At 44.5% G+C, this 20813-nt stretch overlaps 1 protein-coding gene across 1 annotated transcript in view; it reads right to left on the reverse strand.

The window, feature by feature from the left end:
• LOC139373816 (ceramide synthase 1-like) overlaps positions 1–20583 on the reverse strand; it is a 65566-nt gene extending 44983 nt beyond the window's left edge. Inside the window, exon 1 of the mRNA XM_071114887.1 lies at positions 19312–20583. Coding sequence (XP_070970988.1) covers positions 19312–19563 — 252 coding nt within the window. The 5' untranslated portion in view covers positions 19564–20583. The remainder of the gene's footprint in view (positions 1–19311) is intronic.
• Positions 20584–20813: the final 230 nt, after the last annotated feature.

Below are 20813 nucleotides of genomic sequence, written 5' to 3' on the forward strand. Positions count from 1 at the left end.
CATCCTGGCTGGCGGAGGATTCAAGCGATTACTCCGAACTCTGGACATCGGATGGAAAGTCAGACCCAGAAGAACCTTGTTTTCTTGAGGAAAATGACCGGGGAAGCACCTCTGAGATTCTGGAGCTGATTCCTTCAAACTCACCTCTGATCAATGATCTAAGGCCAGAGCCACCGTTAGTTACTATGGCCCCTAGCCCAGTGGCAGGTCGCACAAGGGCGGGGAGGGTAGTTAAACCAGTAAAGAGACTAATAGAGTCAACCCACCAGAAGGTGTAAGTTTAACATAGTACAGAGATGATTTAGTACAGGATTTTTTTTAAGGCTAAGAATGTAGATATAGTGTAAGAGGCACTATGCATCTAGGGGCAGTTGAAGGCCTGACCAACTTTCGCTTGCCCTGAACCCTATGGGTAGCTTTGAGCTGAATTCAGAATTAAGCCTTGAGCTTGGTAGGTTATTTTGTTGTTTTACAAGGTTGGTGAAATTCAGGAGGGGTGAATGTAACAGTTGTTGAAGTACTATGTGAATTTCACCAGGTTCATATATCAATATGTTGTGTTGATTTGTTATGCATGCCTGCATCCTGGGAGAAGGGGAGTGTGTACTTACGTTTTGCCCGGCGTGCTCGTGCTCAAATCATTTTGATGCACTGAGAGAGGTAGGCACGCTTTTTCTGTCTTCAGAAAAGTTTGATTCTTTTAAGTACAAAGTCATACACACAATGTTTTGTTCATGAATAATGATGTATATTTAGAGGTTACTCATAAATGGATGGTATTGTTAAGATGCACTTGTAATTGTACTTTTTAGGACGATATCAATATTCTGAATTCAACATGTGGTTAATAGCTAGCTAAGGTATTAGCAGGCTATTGTATGTGTGAACGATGGCTAGCTCCTCGAATGATCCCAGTCCCTCCTATTGTGCATCTGTTGTAGAAAGAGGCGACGATTCTCAGAACAGATGTGCTCTACAAATGTTTTATTTCCTTTTGGATGCAGGTATGTGGTTTTATCAATGTAAAATATGTTATGTATAATAAGGAGAGAGTGTATTAATTTTTGTATTTGAAATCATTTTGATGCACTGAGAGAGAAAGAGGCGACGATTCTCAGAACAGATGTGCTCTACAAATGTTTTATTTCCTTTTGGATGCAGATGCAAGATGCAGAGAGTCAATTCTGCTTGATTAAAACTACCTGATCTCCAAAGTCCACGTTTATGGTCTCTATCAACCACACACAACGCAGAGTTACAGCGGTGTAGTATAGCACCGGCTACATATACACATGAGAGGAAAAACATGATACACCAACACCATGCTGGAAAAGAGAAATAGGCCTACTCACACTCCATAGACAACGCACCATAAACACATAACACACGTGACAAAACACAAACAAACCATACCCACATGAGAACACACACACACTAGCCTACACTCCTGGAGCTGCTCTCTCTGTTGCTCTGTGGTGTGTGTGTGTTAGGGTTGCGTGTGACAAGTGCTGAGTAGGCAACCCCAGCTCTCCACCTGGTCTCGGAGGGGATATTAACCCCCCCAACAAATTGGAGGATCACACACACTCCTAATGATTGAAGACACAAATGCATCTCACACTAATGCTTTGCTCCTCTGGAGAGAAGTCGGACCACTCAGTGTCATCCTGATGGCATTTTAACAGACCACTTCACCTTTGCACCAATTCAATTCATCACTGTTGTTTTTTCTAATGTCTTCTTTTCATGGGAAATGTTTCTCCCACTGAATGTTTTCACAAGGCTGGGATGGGCTACAGGACAATAGGCAAGCAGCTTGGTGAGAAGGCAACAACTGTTGGCGCAATTATTAGAAATTGGAAGAAGTTCAAGATGACGGTCAATCACCCTCGGTCTGGGGCTCCATGCAAGATCTCACCTCGTGGGGCATCAATGATCATGAGGAAGGTGAGGGATCAGCCCAGAACTACACGGCAGGACCTGGTCAATGACCTGAAGAGAGCTGGGACCACAGTCTCAAAGAAAACCATTAGTAACACACTACGCCGTCATGGATTAAAATCCTGCAGCGCACGCAAGGTCCCCTGTTCAAGCCAGCACATGTCTAGGCCCGTCTGAAGTTTGCCAATGACCATCTGGATGATCTAGAGGAGGAATGGGAGAAGGTCATGTGGTCTGATGAGACAAAAAATAGAGCTTTTTGGTCTAAACTCCACTCGCCGTGTTTGGAGGAAGAAGAAGGATGAGTACAACCCCAAGAACACCATCCCAACCGTGAAGCATGGAGGTGGAAACATAATTCTTTGGGGATGCTTTTCTGCAAAGGGGACAGGACGACTGCACCGTATTGAGGGGAGGATGGATGGGGCCATGTATCGTGAGATCTTGGCCAACAACCTCCTTCCCTCAGTAAGAGCATTGAAGATGGGTCGTGGCTGGGTCTTCCAGCATGACAACGACCCGAAACACACAGCCAGGGCAACTAAGGAGTGGCTCCGTAAGAAGCATCTCAAGGTCCTGGAGTGGCCTAGCCAGTCTCCAGACCTGAACCCAATAGAAAATCTTTGGAGGGAGCTGAAAGTCCGTATTGCCCAGCAACAGCCCCGAAACCTGAAGGATCTGGAGAAGGTCTGTATGGAGGAGTGGGCCAAAATCCCTGCTGCAGTGTGTGCAAACCTGGTCAAGAACTACAGGAAACATATGATCTCTGTAATTGCAAACAAAGGTTTCTGTACCAAATATTAAGTTCTGCTTTTCTGTATCAAATACTTATGTCATGCAATAAAATGCAAATTGAAATGCAAATTAATTACTTAAAAATCATACAATGTGATTTTCTGGATTTTTGTATAGATTCTGTACCTATGATAAAAATTACAGACCTCTACATGCTCTGTAAGTAGGAAAACCTGCAAAATCGGCAGTGTATCAAATACTTGTTCTCCCCACTGTACATCGGAGAGAGAGCTTCCTACTGCCTGAGATATGTTGTTGATGTAAATTGAGAAGACTGTGGGGCCTAGGATTGAGCCTTGGAGTACTACCTTGGTGATAGGCAGTGGCTGAGACAGCAGATGTTCTGACTTTATACACTGCACTCTTTGAGAGAGGTAATTAGCAAACCAGGCCAAAGACCCCTCAGAGACACCAATACCCCTTAGAATGGAATGGTCTACTGTATCAAAAGTTTTGGCCAAGTCAAACAAAATAGCAGCACAACATTGCTTAGAATCAAGGGCAATGGTGACATCATTGAGGACCTTTAAGGTTGCAGTGACACATCCGTAACCTGAGCGGAAACCAGATTGCATACCAGAGAGAATACTACAGGCATCAAGAAAGCCAGTCAGTTGATTATAGACAGGCTTTTCCAACACTTTTAATTAACAGGGCAAAATAGAAATAGGCCTATAACAGTTAGGATTAGCATGATCTCCCCCTTTAAATAAAGGACAAACCATTGCTGCCTTCCAAGCAATGGGAACATTGGGGCTATTTGCATTAGAAGGGGTGGGAGATGAGGAAATATTAGATGGGCAAGGAAGAGGGCTGAGTCAAATAGGAATCCTGACTTAATGAAGTGGTGATTAAAACGCTTAGCCATGTGTTTCTTGCCTACTACTAATGAAGGTTCACTCCCACCACGACTCTTTCAGACTCTGGCCTTTGCAGAGTTACAGTGTCCTGAGGAGACAATGAGCTCACATTTCCTTTGCCCTCCCAATCGTATTGTCATAGAGTAGCTTTGTTGTTGGGGTTACAGAGCTCTGCCAAGTTGAACAGCCGCAATGTGTTTTTGTCTACGTACCAAGTGGTTGCCTTGAGAAGAGAAGAGAGAGGGAAAAAACGCTATTGTGGTCATGGCTGTGCATTCCCGCTTGCCAGGGGAAAGACAGGATGCAAACACAAGTGATTTATAGGATTTGGTGTGTGAATCATTTATAAAGGACTGCCTCTCTGCTTTGGTAATGATTTGAGTGTTGTCTAAAGAGGTTTTGGAGCTGCTTCTTCATACGCTATTTGGTTGAAGCCAGTTACTGTATATATCAACACTTAATAAAGCTTTATATGAGGACATGTAAGGATCATCTCTTAAATTCTGGGCTGTTGGGACTTTGAATTAAGACAAAATTAGTTGTACTATACTAATACAGCTCACTACTACAGTTACCTGTTAACAGGGATCTAAAGTGCAACCAATTTGGTTGCATATGCGACAAAACATTTTGCTGTGCGACCAGAGTTTTATTTTGGAAGCACTGTGCGACTAGGAAAAACATCTCCCAGATAATAATTAATGTAAAGATAAGGCTTCGCTGTACCAATGTTTCCGAGTACTCTGGAGAAAACAAGAGTGCAGATTCAATGGGGCGGCAGGGTAGCATTGTGGTTACAGCATTGGGCTAGTAACCGAAAGGTAGCAAGTTTGATTCCCCCAGCTGACAAGGTACAAATCTGTTGTTCTGCCCCTGAACAAGGCAGTGTTCATAGGCCGTCATTGAAAATAAGAATTTGTTCTTAAATGACTTGCCTAGTTAAATAAAGGTTAAAAAAAATAAATAAAATGGGTGCATGACTATACAGCAAAAACGACTTGCACAAACAGGTCAAACGATCTTGGCTAGCTAACTATACCAATATATCCAAATATTTGGTGGCACAGAAAGAAAAGGGAATAGCTTCTTCTTCTTCAAACTTGCTTTGCCGGACCACCACCTACCACCTACTGTACTAAAGTGTGAGGCTGGTCACGGCCTCCCTATTCTTTGTAACATAAAAAGGAAGGGGAAAAAAGGAAATAAAATTGCCTTACTAACTAACCCTTACCACCTTCACACTACTTTGTCCTATCTGATCCTAAACCAGGTCGACAGCCTGGGAGGACTGGGCGCTATCGTTCAATACCTTGTAACACTTCTGCAGTAAAATCTGTTACACCCAAGTACTTCTCTGCAGCTGCCACAACATCTGTTTTCAGTGATTTACGTTCCATGTCTGCGGTATAGTTGATAACCATGGCTATGAACGCTAAGAAACCAACCTTACTGAAGCACGTTATTCCTATCACTCTCTATTGCTCTCAGCCTACTCACAGGGATCCTCTTAGCATCCCTCGCCCTGGACCTTCCTCTACTACTCTCTTCACTGCCTCAGCATACCTGCACTGCTCTGATCCTGGCAACCTCAACCTGCCTTCCTCTCACCGGACACTTCTGATCTCCAGCGCCATAGGTACCCCTACAGTAAACACACACAACTTTTTCCATCAATACTACACATTTCTTTGTCTCATGCCCTCCTGCATACTGCTCACATCTCGGAATCTCCCTCCTGCACACTGTTGCAACATGACCATAAGCTTGGCACCTAAAACACCATAATGGGTTCGGGACAAAAGCTCTCACGGGATAACTGACATATCCTAACTTGAACTTTGTTGGGTAAAAACTCAAAATTCAACAGGACATACAGTGTCTTCTGTTTCACCAGGTCTTCACTGGGTCTGCATTGCACCAAACAGTGGGCGTCACAGACGTCGGGAATAATCCATTTCAGTTGACCCTCCTCAACAGTTAAAGTCACCCCAGTTATCAGTCCTTCAGCAGCACCCTGCTTCAGAGAGCAAATTAAGTCACAGCTCTTGTCCATCTCCTTGTGGATGGAAGAAATGCAAAAAATAACCACAAGTCCACATAGAGTTACTTTCACAGACTCAACAGTCGCCAACCCCATCTCCACCAACCTGAAACCATATATGGATCTGCAAATCAAGGATACATTCTCCAAAAATCTCACTCCCACTGGGCCAGAATCATCTTTGTCATCATCGGGATGAGGCACGATGTAGAAACCTAATGTCTTTACAGTGTTACATATTAGTTTATAGGGCACAACATACGCTTCAAAAGTAGCTGCACCTTAAGATTAGGATCATGGAGTAGGGTAATCTGATTCTAGACCTGCGGTTGAGGGCACCTTCTTCCTCAAGTGGTTTTTACACAGCCTAATGCTGATAAGCCCTCAAACCAGGTTAATGCTTCACCTACACGTATCAGCTGTGAGTGGCAGTGGGAGGGAAGGGAATGAGGAATTCATAATAGGGTTATAAACTGCTGCTGAGTGCATTTCACTTTGGTCTGGCGCATTTGGCTGGTCCCTGAGATGCTGTGACTGTTGAGAAGCAGGCCGGCCATGTATCAGGGCCCTATTGACCCCGATAATAGGAGCTGGGTGTGCTGAGCCAGCATGGAAAAGGCACTTACATATTTTGTCTTGCCCATTCACCCTCTGAATTGCACACATACACAATCAATGTCTCAATTGTCTCAAGGCTTAAAAATCATTCTTAACCGGTATTCACTGATTGAAGTGGATTTAACAAGTGACATCAATAAGGGATCATAGCTTTCACCCGGATTCACCTTGTCAGTCTATCATGGAAAGAGCAGTTGTTCCTAATGTTTGTATACTCAGTGTAAATAATATTGGTCTATCTGCAAAAACCTGTAACATGTATTTGTATGCAGATGACACTGTTATGTACACTATTGCCCCTACGGCTGAACAGGCTAAGTTAGAGCAGCAATCTGATTTTGTCACCTTGCAAAAAGTCCTTGTTGATTAAAAATTGGAACTTCACGAGGGAAAAACTAAATGTATGCAGTTTTTTTAATTCTCGTATAAATATTTCAGATGGACTATACATTTTGTCACGCCCTGACCTTAGAGATCCTTATTATGTCTCTATTTTGGTTTGGTCAGGGCGTGAGTTGGGGTGGGCATTCTATGTTTTGTGTTTCTATCATTTTCTATTTCTATGTTTTGGCCGGGTATGGTTCTCAATCAGGGACAGCTGTCTATCGTTGTCTCTGATTGGGAACCATACTTAGGTACCCTTTTTCCCACCTGCGTTTGTGGATAGTTATTTTCTGTTTAGTGTTTTCTGCACCTGACAGGACTGTTTCAGTTTTGTTTATTCTCTTTGTTCTTTTGTTATAGTGTTCAGTTTAAATAAAAAGTCATGAACACTTACCACGCTGCGCTTTGGTCCGATTCCTCCTCTTCAGACGACGACACCCAATTTATTTATGCATTGGATGGTTATTTCATCTAGCAGGTTCCTGCCTATAAATATCTAGGCTTTTGGATTGACAATAATTTGACGTTTAAAAAACATATGTATGAGCTACTGTAGTTAAGAAGCTGAGATTTAAAGTAGGCTTCTTTTATGGAAATAGATGCCTCTCCCTAAACAGCAGGAAGCAGATAGTACAGTCAACTTCCCTGACAGTTCTTGACTTTGGTGACACTGTTTATGGGAATGCAACATTCACTACCATTAAAACTGTGGATGCTGTCTACCATAGCACCCAGTTTAAATACACACCACTGCATCCTCTATCAAAATGTTGGCTGGTCCTCATTAAAGTGTCACGATCGTTATAATGAATGTCGGACCAAGGCGCAGCGTACGTAGAGTTCCACATGTTTCATTGAAATTAAACTCACAAAAACAATAAAGAGCTAAATGAAACGTGAAGTCATGGAGTGCTCACAGGCCACTACACACAAACAAGATCCCACAAAACACAGTGGGGGAAATGGCTGCCTAAATATGATTCCCAATCAGAGACAACGATAAACAGACATATAGCAACCTAGATAACCCACCCTAGTCACACCCCGACCAAACCAACATAGAGAATAAAAGGCTCTCTATGGTCAGGGCGTGACAGTAACCCCCCCCCCCCTCTGGTCGCAAAACCTGACTCAATAGGGGAGGGTCCGGGTGGGCACCTAACGTCAGGGGCGGCTCCGGTGCGGGTCGAAGTACCCACTCCGCTCGTGGATATGGAGCCGGTTAGAACGCCGTGCCCGGACTGGGCATCGACGTAGAGGAGGGCCCGGCCATGGAGCTGGGTTGTACGCCGCACCCAGACTGGGCACCGGCGCCAAAGAGGGCTCCGGCCATGGTGCTGAGTTGACCGCTGTACCTGGACTGGACATCAGCGCAGAGGAAGGCTCCTCCCATGGAGCGGGACTGGACGCCGTGCCTGGACTGGACATCGGCGCAGAGAAGGACTCCTGCCATGGAACTGGACTGGACGCTGTGCTCGGACCGGGCCTCGTGCAGGGGAAGGCCGTGGACCGTCGCAGGAGGTTCCGGACAGTGGACCGTCGCAGGAGGTTCCGGACAGTGGACCGTCGCAGGAGGTTCCGGACAGTGGACCTTCTCAGGAGGTTCCGGGCAGTGGATCGTCTCAGGAGGTTCCGGGCTGTGGACCGTCTCAGGAGGTTCCGGGCTATGGACCGTCTCAGGAGGTTCCGGGCTGTGGACCGTTGTTGGAGGTTCTGGACTGTGGACTGTTGTTGGAGGTTCTGGACTGTGGACCGTCGTTGGAGGTTCTGGACTGTGGACCGTCGTTGGAGGTTCTGGACTGTGGACTGTTGTTGGAGGTTCTGGACTGTGGACCGTCGTTGGAGGTTCCGGACTGTGGACTGTCGTTGGAGGTTCTGGACTGTGAAACGTCGCCGTGCCCGGACTGGGCATCAGTGTAGAAGAGGGCCCCGGCCATTGAGCTGGGAATGGGAATCGTCGCTGGAAGCTCTCTCGCTTCACTCTCTTCCAATTTATCCAACAACTCCTCGAAGGTCTTTAACTCTCCCCGCCGTTCACTCTCCTCCAATCTATCCAATAACTCCTCGACGGTCTCTGACTCACCCCTCAACTCCGCCGACCACTCCATGTGCCCCCGCCCCAAAAAATTAATTTGTGCTGTCTTTTGGGGTTGCGCTGTGGCCCCAAACCCTGGCGTCGTCACTGTCCTCCATTCTCTCCTTGCATCTCCCGCCATGGAAGGCGATCCTGTCCTGCCAGGATTTCTTCCCAAGTCCAGGATCCCTTCTCATCCAGAATCTCTTCCCAAGTCCAGGATACTTCTTCCTCTTGGGCACGCTGCATGGTCCTTTGTTGGTGGGATCTTCTGTCACAATCTTTATAATCAATGTCGGACCAAGGCGCAGCGTACGTAGAGTTCCACATGTTTCATTGAAATGAAACTCACAAATAAAATAAAGAGCAAAGCGAAACGTGAAGTCATGGAGTGCTCTCTGGCCACTACACACAACAAGATCCCACAAAACACAGTGGGGGAAATGGCTGCCTAAATATGATCCCCAATCAGAGACAACGATAAACAGATGCCTCTGATTGGGAACCATACCAGGCAAACATAGACATACAATAACCTAGATAACCCACCCTAGTCACACCCTGACCAAACCAACATAGAGAATAAAAGGCTCTCTATGGTCAGGGCGTGACATAAAGTCCCGTAGATCACTTCATTACTCCCTTTTTGTTTACAAAGCTCTACCACACAAGCTTCCGATCTAACTCAGTTCACTATAATAAAAAATTATAATATGAGACACCCAACCTGTTCACAGGTATGGTTGACTCTTGAGGTTCCAGAAAAGTATATACAGATCTAGGTAAATCTGCCTTCAGTTTAAGTGCCCCTCCTTTTTGGAATAGCCTACAAAACTCATCTTGACTCTCTGGTGCCTCTAGGGCAGTTTAGGACTTAATGTTGAATGAATTTAATGAGAATTTCAACTGTTCGGATTTGAATTGTCTTTGTAGTGTTTGAAACTGTAGTGTTGATTCTGTAATTTGTAGTTTATAAAAATGTTATGTATCATTTTGAATTTGTTTTATTGTTTTCCTGATGGCACCATTGTAAATGAGACCCTGGTCTCAAATGGGTTTCCCTGACTAAATTAAACAAAAAAGATGATCTGACGGCCCTACAGGCCCCAGGTTCATTCACACGTGACCTACTGCCCATTCCTGATCGTATAAGCAAGTCGTATGGCAATGAAATGTCAGATACACTTACACTTGGTAGTACTGTCAACCATAAACAGCATCCCCATGCTTTACACGTGGCAAACACTGATCGAGAGAGCCTTTTTCGGCCCTACAGTATATTGTCTAAGCCCAAGTCTTCTTAGGAGACACCTCTGCCCTCGGTGCACTGCAGTGACCGAGTTAAGACTGTGTAATAATATCAGTAACTAAAAAGGCTGAAGCAGCTCTGAGCCTTCTGCACATCAGAGCTCAACAATGTGCGTATCTATCCTCTAAATAGAAAGTCCTTAAAAATAGTTTTTGACAGTAAAGTCAGAGGCCATCTTATGTGAAGACATGAGCCACAATGTCAGACTCAATATCAGATTTTCAAGGATAGAAGTATGTGTTCTAGTTATAGCTCATTAGTGCCAAGAGTTTTTCCTGCGTGGTCAGGGGGTTTGTAGGGGTAGAGAGTAGAGGTCAACTGATTATGGTTTTTCAATGCTGATACCATACCGATTATTGGAGGACCAAATCGGTCGATTTTTTAAAATGTATTTGTAATAATGACAATTACAACAATACTGAATGAACACTTAATATAATACATCAATAAAAATCTATTTAGCCTCAAATAAATAATGAAACAAGTTCAATTTGGTTTAAATAATACAAAAACAAAGTGTTGGAGAAGAAAGTAAAAGTGCAATATGTGCCATGTAAAAAAGCTAACGTTTGAGTTCCTTGCTCAGAACATGAGAACATATGAAAGTTGGAGGTTCCTTTTAACATGAGACTTCAATATTCCAAGGTAAGAGGTTTTAGGTTGTAGCTAATATAGTATTTATAGGACTATTTCTCTCTATACCATTTGTATTTCATACCTTTGACTATTGGATGTTCTTATAGGCACTTTAGTATTGCCAGTGTAACAGTATAGCTTCCGTCCCTCTCCTTGCTCCTACCCGAGCTCGAACCAGGAATACATCGACAACAGCCACACTCGAAGCAGCGTTACCCATGCAGAGCAAGGGGAACAACTACTCCAAGTCTCAGAGCGAGTGACTTTTGAAACGCTATTAGCGCGCACCCCGCTAACTAGCTAGCCATTTCACATCGGTTACACCAGCCATAAGGCTGATAGGCTTGAAGTCATAAACAGCGCTGTGCTGGCGAAGAGCTGCTGGCAAAACACACGAAAGTGCTGTTTGAATTAATGCTTACAAGCCTGCTGCTGCCTACCACCGCTCAGACAGACTGATCTATCAAATCATAGACTTAATTATAACATAATAACACACAGAAATACGAGCCTTTGGTCATTACCACCAGTTCCGGCACCACGCACCAGGCCTCCAGTGCGCCTCCAGGGTCCAGTACTTCCTGTTCCTCCTCCCCGCACTTGCCTTGAGGTGCGTGTCACCAGCCCGGTACCACCAATTCCGGCACCACGCACCAGGCCTACAGTGCGCCTCCAGGGTCCAGTACGCCCTGTTCCTGCTCCTCGCACTCGCCCTGAGGTGCGTGTCCCCAGCCCGGTACCACCAGTGCCGGCACCATGGACCAGGCCTCCAGGGTCCAGTACGCCCTGTTCCTGCTCCTCGCACTCTCCCTGAGGTGCGTGTCCCCAGCCCGGTACCACCAGTGCCGGCACCACGCACCAGGCCTACAGTGCGCCTCGGCAGTCCGGAGCGTCCGGCGACAGTACCCAGTCCAGAGCGTCCGGCGACAGTACCCAGTCCAGAGCGTCCGGCGACAGTACCTCAAACGACGGGCTACAGTCCGGAACGTCCAATGACGGGCCATAGTCCGGAGCCTCCAACGACGGGCCACAGTCCGGAGCCTCCAGCGACGGTCCCCAGTCCGGGGTCTCCAGCAACGGTCCCCAGTCCAGAACATCTGGCGATGATCCACGCAGCGAGGGTCCCCAGCCCGGGGCCTATGGCGAGGATCCGCAGTCCAGAGCATCCAACGGTGATCAACAGGTCAGTACTACAAGAGCGGACTCAGTGTAAAGAAGAGGGGCGGTGTCCAGAACCAGAGCCGCCACAGAGGTTAGCTGCCCACCCAGACCTTCCCATATAGGTTTAGGTTTGCGGACTCCCGGTACTGTCACGCTCTGACCTTAGTTATCTTTGTTTTCTTTATTATTTTGGTTCGGTCAGGGTGTGACGAGGGTGGTATGTGTTTTTGTCTTGTCTAGGGTTTTTGTATATCTATGGGGTTTTTGCATATCTATGGGGTTTTGGTATTGTCTAGGTAAATGTAGGTCTATGGTGGACTGAAATGGTTCCCAATCAGAGACAGCTGTTTATCGTTGTCTCTGATTGGGGATCCTATTTAGGTTGCCATTTTTCCATTTTGGTTTTGTGGGTTATTGTCTATGTGTAGTTGCAGGTCAGAACTCGTGTCTTATAGCTTTAGTGTTCTTCGTGTAATAAAAGAAGAATGTATTCTTATCACGCTGCGCCTTGGTCTCCTCGTTATGACGAATGTGACACATTCGGTATTTTATCTAACGGGTGGCATCCCTAAGTCTAAATATTCCTGTTACATTGCACAACCTTCAATGTTATGTCATAATTATGTAAAATTCTGGCAAATTAGTTCGCAATGAGACAGGCTGCCCAAACTGTTGCATATACGCTGAATCTGCGTGCAATGAACGCAAGAGAAGTGGCACAATTCACCTGGTTAATATTGCATGCTAACCTGGATTTCTTTTAGCTAAATATGCAGGTTTAAAAATATATATTTCTGTGTATTGATTTTAAGAAAGGCATTGGTGTTTATGGTTAGGTACAGTCGTGCAACAATTGTGCTTTATTCGCAAATGCGCTTTTGTTGAATCACCCCACTGCGTTGCATCGATTATACGCAGGACACGCTAGATAAACTAGTATTATCATCAACTATGTGTAGTTAACTAGTGATTATGATTGATTGTTTTTTACAAGATAAGTTTAATGCTAGCTGGCAACTTACCTTGGTTTCTACTGCATTCGCATAACAGGCAGGCTCCTCGTGGAGTGCAATGAGAGGCAGGTGGTTAGAGCGTTGGACTAGTTAACTGTAAGGTTGCAAGATTGAATCCCCCGAGCTGACAAGGTAAAAAATCTGTCGTTCTGCCCCTGAACAAGGCAGTTAACCAACCGTTCCTAGACCGTCATTGAAAATAAGAATATGTTCTTGACTGACTTGCCTAGTTAAATAAAGGTGTAAAAAAATTAAAAAAATATTAATTAGCAAAATCTTTGTCCAAAAATACCGATTTCCGATTGTTATGAAAACTTGAAATCGGCCATTCCGATTAATCATTCGACCTCTAGGAGAGAGACTACTGTAACTGCATGAGATTCAGTCAGTCAGTCAGTAGGTTCATTGTGGGTCCTATCGCTGTAACACCATCTCTCTCTCTCTTCTCCCCTTCCATCTCATATGCTCCTTTATAAGCCCATGCAGCCACAGAGACAGAGGTCGTGGGTATTGTTTCCTGACAGCTTCAAATATTTAAGGAGTAGTGGAGCAGGAGCACCCAGGACCTTTAATCATATGCCTTGTGTTTTGTTTATGGCGTACCTTAATTCTACAAGAGGCTGTAGTTGTTCTGATATATTGAAGTCCACAGTGACCCATTTCTCTCAGATGAAAGCTAGCTAAGGCGGCAGGTTAACCTCAATGCATTGCAGGATGCTCATTTTCATTAACATGGTTTACCTGACACTGAACCCACTTCTCGTTCATTGTTTGGTGCATTTTACGCAGTACAGACAAAAACACGTAATTGGAGAAATACCCCCATAGCATTGCATCAATTTGTAATAATTTAGTGACTAATGAGTGGGAATCATTTTAACTTTCAATCCTCAAGCCATTTCTCGTCCATAGTAATGATGACTAAGAGGAAAAACAGCCCATTCCCTGTATTCTCTGACCACAAATGTGCCAACAAAACCTGTATGTGTGCAACTATGGGGTAAAACAGATGCGTTTGGCTTATATTGTTGACAATATGTAACTATATTTAGTCTCCAAATGTTTATTGAAAACATAAATTCATTTGCACAATAAGCACTTGTCTCTCAAATAAATCTTTACAGTTGTTGGTTAGCTAGCTAGCGATTTTTTTTGCCATATTAGCATTGTCATGAAATCAGTCAAAACACCTAAAATCAAGACCTTGCATCAAGAACAAGATTAAACTAGCTGAAAGGAGCCACTTCCGATTCCCAACATGGCAGATTCTTGTCATTGTTGCTAGCTATCTGCATATTCAAAATCACATTTTTTGTCTTTACCTTTATTTATCCAGGCAAGCCAGTTATGAACAAATTCTTATTTACAATGACGCAACAACACACGGCAACAACGGACAGCTTCTGGCCACATCGATACGCGTGCATCATTTTCATGACCTTGTCAGACAATCCGTCTACACTGAGTATACAAAAAATGAGGAACACCTTCCTAATATTGAGTTGCACCCCTTTTCCCTTCAGAACAGCCTCGATTTATCGGGGCATGGACTCAACAAAATTTAGAAAAAGTTCCACAGGAATGCTGGCCATTGTTGACTTCAATGCTTCCCACAGTTGTGTCAAGTGGGCTAGATGTCCTTAGGGTGGTGGACCATTCTAGACCACACAAAGGAAACTGTTGAGCGTGAAAAACTCAGCAGCGTTGCAGTTCTTGACACACTCAAACTGGTGAGCCTGGCACCTACTACCATACCCCGTTCAAAGGCACGTAAATATTTAGTCTTGCACATTCACCCTCTGAAAGGCACACATACACAATCCATGTCTTAATTGTCTCCAGACCTAAATGTCCTTCTTTAACCTGTCTTCTCCTCTTCATCTACACTGATTGAAGTGGATTTAACAGATGATATCAATAAGGGATCATAGCTTTCACCTCGATTCACCTGGGCAGTCTATGTCATGGAAAGAGTTGGCCGGAACAGAGCAAATGGAATGGCATCAAACACCTTAATACCATTCCACCTATTCTGCTCCAGTCATTACCACAAGCCCATTCTAATACACACAGTGTATTAGCACCACATACCCCAACTCCTCCCCTACCCAGCCAAATGTCAGAATAATGAGCTGTGAGCCACATCTATCTGTGAGGACTAGATGTTAGGGCCCTCCCAGTCAACCCCAACAAAGCGGGAGCATCAGAGTCTGTGTATCTCTCAGCAGAGCCTTGAGAGATTACCCTTCCTGTCATGGAGCCCAAAACTGGGAGGATTATTAATGTTCTCATTCATTGATAGGCCAATATATGCAAACGGTGATGTAATAAATTGCTTGACTGACCGAATGTGTGTAAGAGAAAAATAAAAGAGATGCTACTACTACTCTAAAATAAATGACAAAAGAACCTAGAATTGTTGAATATTGCTTTACCCGGTTGGCAGGTAGCCTAGCGGTTAAGAGCATTGGCCCAGTAACCGAAAGGTCACTGGTTTGAATCATCAAGCTGACTAGATAAAAATCTGTCAGTGAGCAAGGCACTTAATCCTAGTCGCTCTGGATAAGAGCATCTGCTAAATGACTAACATGTACATTTACTGTACACCATTTGACAATACAGTGTAATAACAAAGAAACAACCAAATTACCTAGAATTTAGAAATATTGTTTTATTGAGGATAGCCGATCTTTCAAGATAGTTTGAGCACAATCGAATCAAATTAAATGTTATTGGTCGCATACACACACAATTGGTCAAAAGTTTTAGAACACCTACAAATCCAAGGGTTTTTCTTTATTTCTACTATTTCCACATTGTAGAATAATAGTGAAGACATCAAAACTATGAAATAGCACATATGGAATCATAAAGTAACCAAAAAAGTGTTAAACAAATCAAATTATATTTTATATTTGAGATTCTTCAAATAGCCACCCTTTGCCTTGATGACAGCTTTGCACACTCTTGGCATTCTCTCAACCAGCTTCACCTGGAATGCTTTTCCAACAGTCTTGAAGGAGTTCCCACATATGCTGAGCTGCTTTTCCTTTACTCTGCGGTCCGACTCATCCCAAACCATCTCAATTTAGTTGAGGTTGGGGGATTGTGGAGGCCAGGTCATCTGATGCAGCACTCCATCACTTTCCTTCTTGGTAAAATGTCCCTTACACAGCCTGGAGGTGTGTTGGGTCATTTTCCTGTTGAAAAACAAATTAAAGTCCCACTAAGCCCAAACCAGATAGGATGGCGTATCGCTGCAGAATGCTGTGTTGGCCATGCTAGTTAAGTGTGCCTTGAATTCTAAATAAATCACTGACAGTGTCACCAGCAAAGCACCCCCACACCATAACACCTCCTCCTCCATGCTTTACAGTGGGAAATACACCTGCGGAGATCATCCGTTCATGCACACCGCGTCTCACAAAGACATGGCGGTAGGAACTAAAAATCTCAAATTTGGACTCCACACCAAAGGACAAATTTCCACTGGTCTAACGTCCATTGCTCATGTTTCTTGGCCCAAGCAAATCTCTTCTTATTATTGGTGTCCTTTAATCAAATCAAATCACATCCAAATGTATTTGTCATATGCGTCGAATACAACAGGTGTAGTAGACCTTACAGTGAAATGCATACTTATAGGCCCTTAACCAACAATGCTGTTTTAAGAAAATACCCCCCTCCCCAAAAAAATGATGAGATAAGAATAACAAATAATTAAAGAGCAGCAGCAAATAACAATAGTGGGGCTATATACAGGGAGTACCGGTTTAGAGTCAATGTGCGGGGGTACCAGTGTCGAGGTAATATTTACATGTAGGTAGAGTTATTAAAGTGACTATGCATAGATAATAACAGAGAGTAGCAGCAGCGTTAGAAGAGGGGGGGGGGGGCAATGCAAATAGTACGGGTAGCCATTTGATTAGCTGTTCAGGAGTCTTATTGCTTAGGGGTAGAAGCTGTTTAGAAGCCTCTTGGACCTAGACTTGGCACTCCGGTACCACTTGCCGTGCGGTGGCAGAGAGAACAGTCTATTACTAGGGTGGCTGGAGTCTTTGACAATATTCAGGGCCTGCCTGGTGTAGAGGTCCTGGATGGCAGGAAGCGTGGCCCTGTGATGTACTGGGCCGTACGCACTACCCTCTGTAGTGCCTTGCGGTTGGAGGTCGAGCAGTTGCCACACCAGGCAGTAATGCAACCCATCAGGATGCTCTCGATGGTGCAGCTGTAAAACATTTTGAGGATCTGAGGACCCATGCCAAATCTTTTCAGTCTCCTGAGGGGGAATAGATTTGTTGTGCCCTCTTCACGACTGTCTTGGTGTGCTTGGACCATGTTAGGTTGTTGGTGATGTGGACGCCAAGGAACTTGAAGCTCTCAACCTGCTCCACTACAGCCCCTTTGATGAGAATGGGGCGTGCATGGTCCTCCTTTTCCTGTAGTCCACAATCATCTCCTTTGTCTTGATCATGTTGAGAGAGAGGTTGTTGTTCTTGCACCACACGGTCAGGTCTCTGACCTCCTGACCTCCTCCCTATAGGCTGTCTCATCGTTGTCGGTGATCAGGCCTACCACTGTTGTGTCATAGGCAAACTTAATGATGGTGTTGGAGTCGTGCCTGGCTGTGCAGTCATGAGTGAACAGGGAGTACAGGAGGGGACTGAGCACACACCCCTGAGGGGCCCCCGTGTTGAGGATCAGCGTGGCGGATGTGTTGTTACCTACCCTTACCACCTGGGGAAGGCCTGTCCCACTTTTTCTCCCCAATTTCATAGTATCCAATTATTAGTAGTTACTATCTTGTCTCATCGCTACAACTCCCATATGGGCTCCGGAGAGACAAAGGTCGAAAGTCATGTGTCCTCCGAAACACAACCCAACCAAGCCGCACTGCTTCTTAACACAGCGCACATACCAACCCGGAAGCCAGCCACACCAATGTGTCGGAGGAAACACCGTGCACCTGGCGACCTTGGTTAGCGTGCACTGTGCCCAGCCCGCCACAGGAGTCGCTGGTGCGCGATGAGACAAGGATATCCCTACCGGCCAAACCCTCCCTAACCCGGACGACGCTAGGCCAATTGTGCCCCACAGACTGGGAGGTCCGTGGGGCGACGAGCCTGGACGCAAACCCAGAGTCTCTGGTGGCACAGCTAGCGCTGCGATGCAGTGCCCTAGACCACTGTGCCACCTGGGAGGCCTCTTTGCAGCAATTTGACCATGAATGTGGAGGCCAGATGACCCGGCCTCCACAATCCCCCAACCTCAGCCAAATTGAGATGGCTTGGGATGAGTTGGACCGCAGAGTGAAGGAAAGGCAGCCAACAAGTGCTCAGCATATGTGGGAACTCCTTCAAGACTGTTGGAAAAGCATTCCAGGTGAAGCTGGTTGAGAGAATGCCATGAGTGTGCAAAGCTGTCATCAAAGCAAAGGGTGGCTATTTGAAGAATCTCAAATCTCAAATATATTTTTATTTGTTTAACACTTTTCTGGTTACTACATGATTCCATATGTGTTATTTCACTATTATTCTACAATGTAGAAAATAGTAAAAATAAAGAAAAACCGTTGAATGAGTAGGTGTGTAGATAGCAGATGTTATTGCGGGTGTAGCGAAATGATTGTGTTTTCCAAGTTCCAACTGTGCAGTAATATCTAACAATTCACAACAATACACACAAATCTCAACGTAAAAGTATGGAATTAAGAAACAGCCCGCGTGTGTTAGTGCTGTGACAGCAGTTTGTGAGACAATATTGTAGTAGACTAGATCTCACATGCATTGATTTCCTCATCAGTCTACTGTCTTAAATCAATCCCCAGTGATGAGGGAGGTCTGTGGTTTCCGTGTATGGGTCCTTAATCCCCTCTGCAAAGCTTGCTTTCTCCATCTCTGCTCTGGTCTTTGTAACCTGGGAGTTGTTATTCTATAGCAGCCTCGTTAGCTGGGGCAAAGGGTTGTTAAACCTGGTATCTGATCTTCATCTTGGCCACATGACACACACAGAGACTCAAGGTATCTGAACGTAGTATATAGGCCTTATGCATAGCCTTCCTCAGAATGAAGGTCTTCCTAATATGCTTCAATTTGATGGGCATCATGATGAACTTGTCAAGAGGACAAGTCCCAGTAACAATTGGTGAATTCAGCAAGAGAATAATTTATGTTTTTAAACCAAAGCGGACCAGTGTTTCATATCCTGTGGTGGGCTTCACAAGTCAAATGTGATTAATCATAATTGAAATCAAATTATTCTTATTCCACTAATAATGCAAGGTACATGAAACATGGGACATTAACAACACCCTTATAGTGAGCCATTGAAGGCTGCACTCTGAAAGAAGGCCCCTATACGAACGAGAATACAGCTCATGGTCCTTGAAGAAGGAATGTATGTATTTGTGGGGAAACGTGTATGTGTGGATGTATAGTATTCAAAAATGAGTGGAAGGCTGAGAATGCTTCTGTATCTACCTGGAACAGACATTCTGTTAGTCCCCGTCGTATCTGCGTCCACATAACCGCGCAGATGAAGAAAAGGCCGATTTCGGTCCAGGTAATATAAGCGTTATCCAGGAGCGTGCTTTTGGAGAGCTCTAGACCGCAAGTGCTACAGCCTCTCAAGGCACTGGGCATCACTGTTGATGCTCTCGTTATGAGATCCGCATAGCCAGGCATGGGTTCCACCTCCCCGACACTCATGTCGTCCCCGGTATGACTGTCCATTGTGGCGGCACTGAAAAAGTCGATTTAGAAATAGTGACCCTGATTTAGGAACACAGAGCGGCAAGCTCCTACACTTCCAAACTAGCTAGCCAGCAGCTATCCCAAAAACGCGGACAACTGTAATCAGCTTAATCTCTCAAGTAGCCTGCCTAATTCTTTGTTTTCTAATTTAAGATGTGGGCCCATTTCGCATAGGTGACAATTTATGTCAGATTGGAATATGGGCACACAAAAACCAAGGGTAATAGCCGGGTCGATTTATTTAATAGCCAACGTAATTAGCTATCTATATTGTAATATTACATATATTCTATGATTCAGTAAACATTGTTCAGAATGTTGGGCATTATTCTACGCATACTACCTCATCATTTTAGCTAGCTTGTCAGCCGTCTACGGTTAGCTAAATTAAATGCACACTACTGGATATACCAGCATTTACCTACCAAACTAGCTAGCTGAATCTTTCTGAATCTTTCTGAGATTAGATGTAGCTGTAAAATCACCTTTAAATTACAAGAAAAAAATCCAGTAAATGTTATCTGGCTGCCTAATGTGCCATAATGATCGGTACGGTCGAAGTATCACATGTGATTCTAGTGAACCTAACGTTATATTCTGTATAATCTCATCTCCGTTATTCGTTTTATATAACATCTCACCGTCATTTCATCAACTAGAATAACCTAGTCCTACCAGACACCAAACCAGTGGGATTGAAACCGTTCTAATACTGTTTTTTGAATTAACGCCGACAAAAATCTAGAATATATATCCTCAATGTTCGGCTTCCTGTGCCGTGCCACTGCTGGTGATCAACGTCGTGTCCTGGCTGTGTCTGCGCTCTCTGCCTCTTGACAAGTGACAGAGAAATGCGCGCTGTTTTAATGGGAATCAATGTAGAACATAATTCCATATGGCACTCACTTGAAACCTATCCGGTTATAATAATACAAGTATAGTAAACGTTTTTGCCGGCGCGACTAGCGGGTGTTCACTACCCGCTCCGAATGCCACTTTAATTTAAAATTAGAGTTTAATGTAGAAAAAGCAGCGTTGCCGTGACGTAATTATGTTCCGCTATCTCATCCAACTGCTGGGATTGAAACCGGAGATAATTTAAAGCAACAATTCAACATGTACAAAAAAGTACAGGATGCCGACTTTTCCAGAAAACACGTTGATACTGTAGAGGAATTTCTACATTAATTGAATGGCCCACTCATTTACAAAATAGATAATTTCACATG

This window comes from Oncorhynchus clarkii, chromosome 1, assembly GCF_045791955.1.
Source record: "Oncorhynchus clarkii lewisi isolate Uvic-CL-2024 chromosome 1, UVic_Ocla_1.0, whole genome shotgun sequence".
In the NCBI taxonomy this organism is placed as follows: Eukaryota; Metazoa; Chordata; class Actinopteri; order Salmoniformes; family Salmonidae; genus Oncorhynchus; species Oncorhynchus clarkii.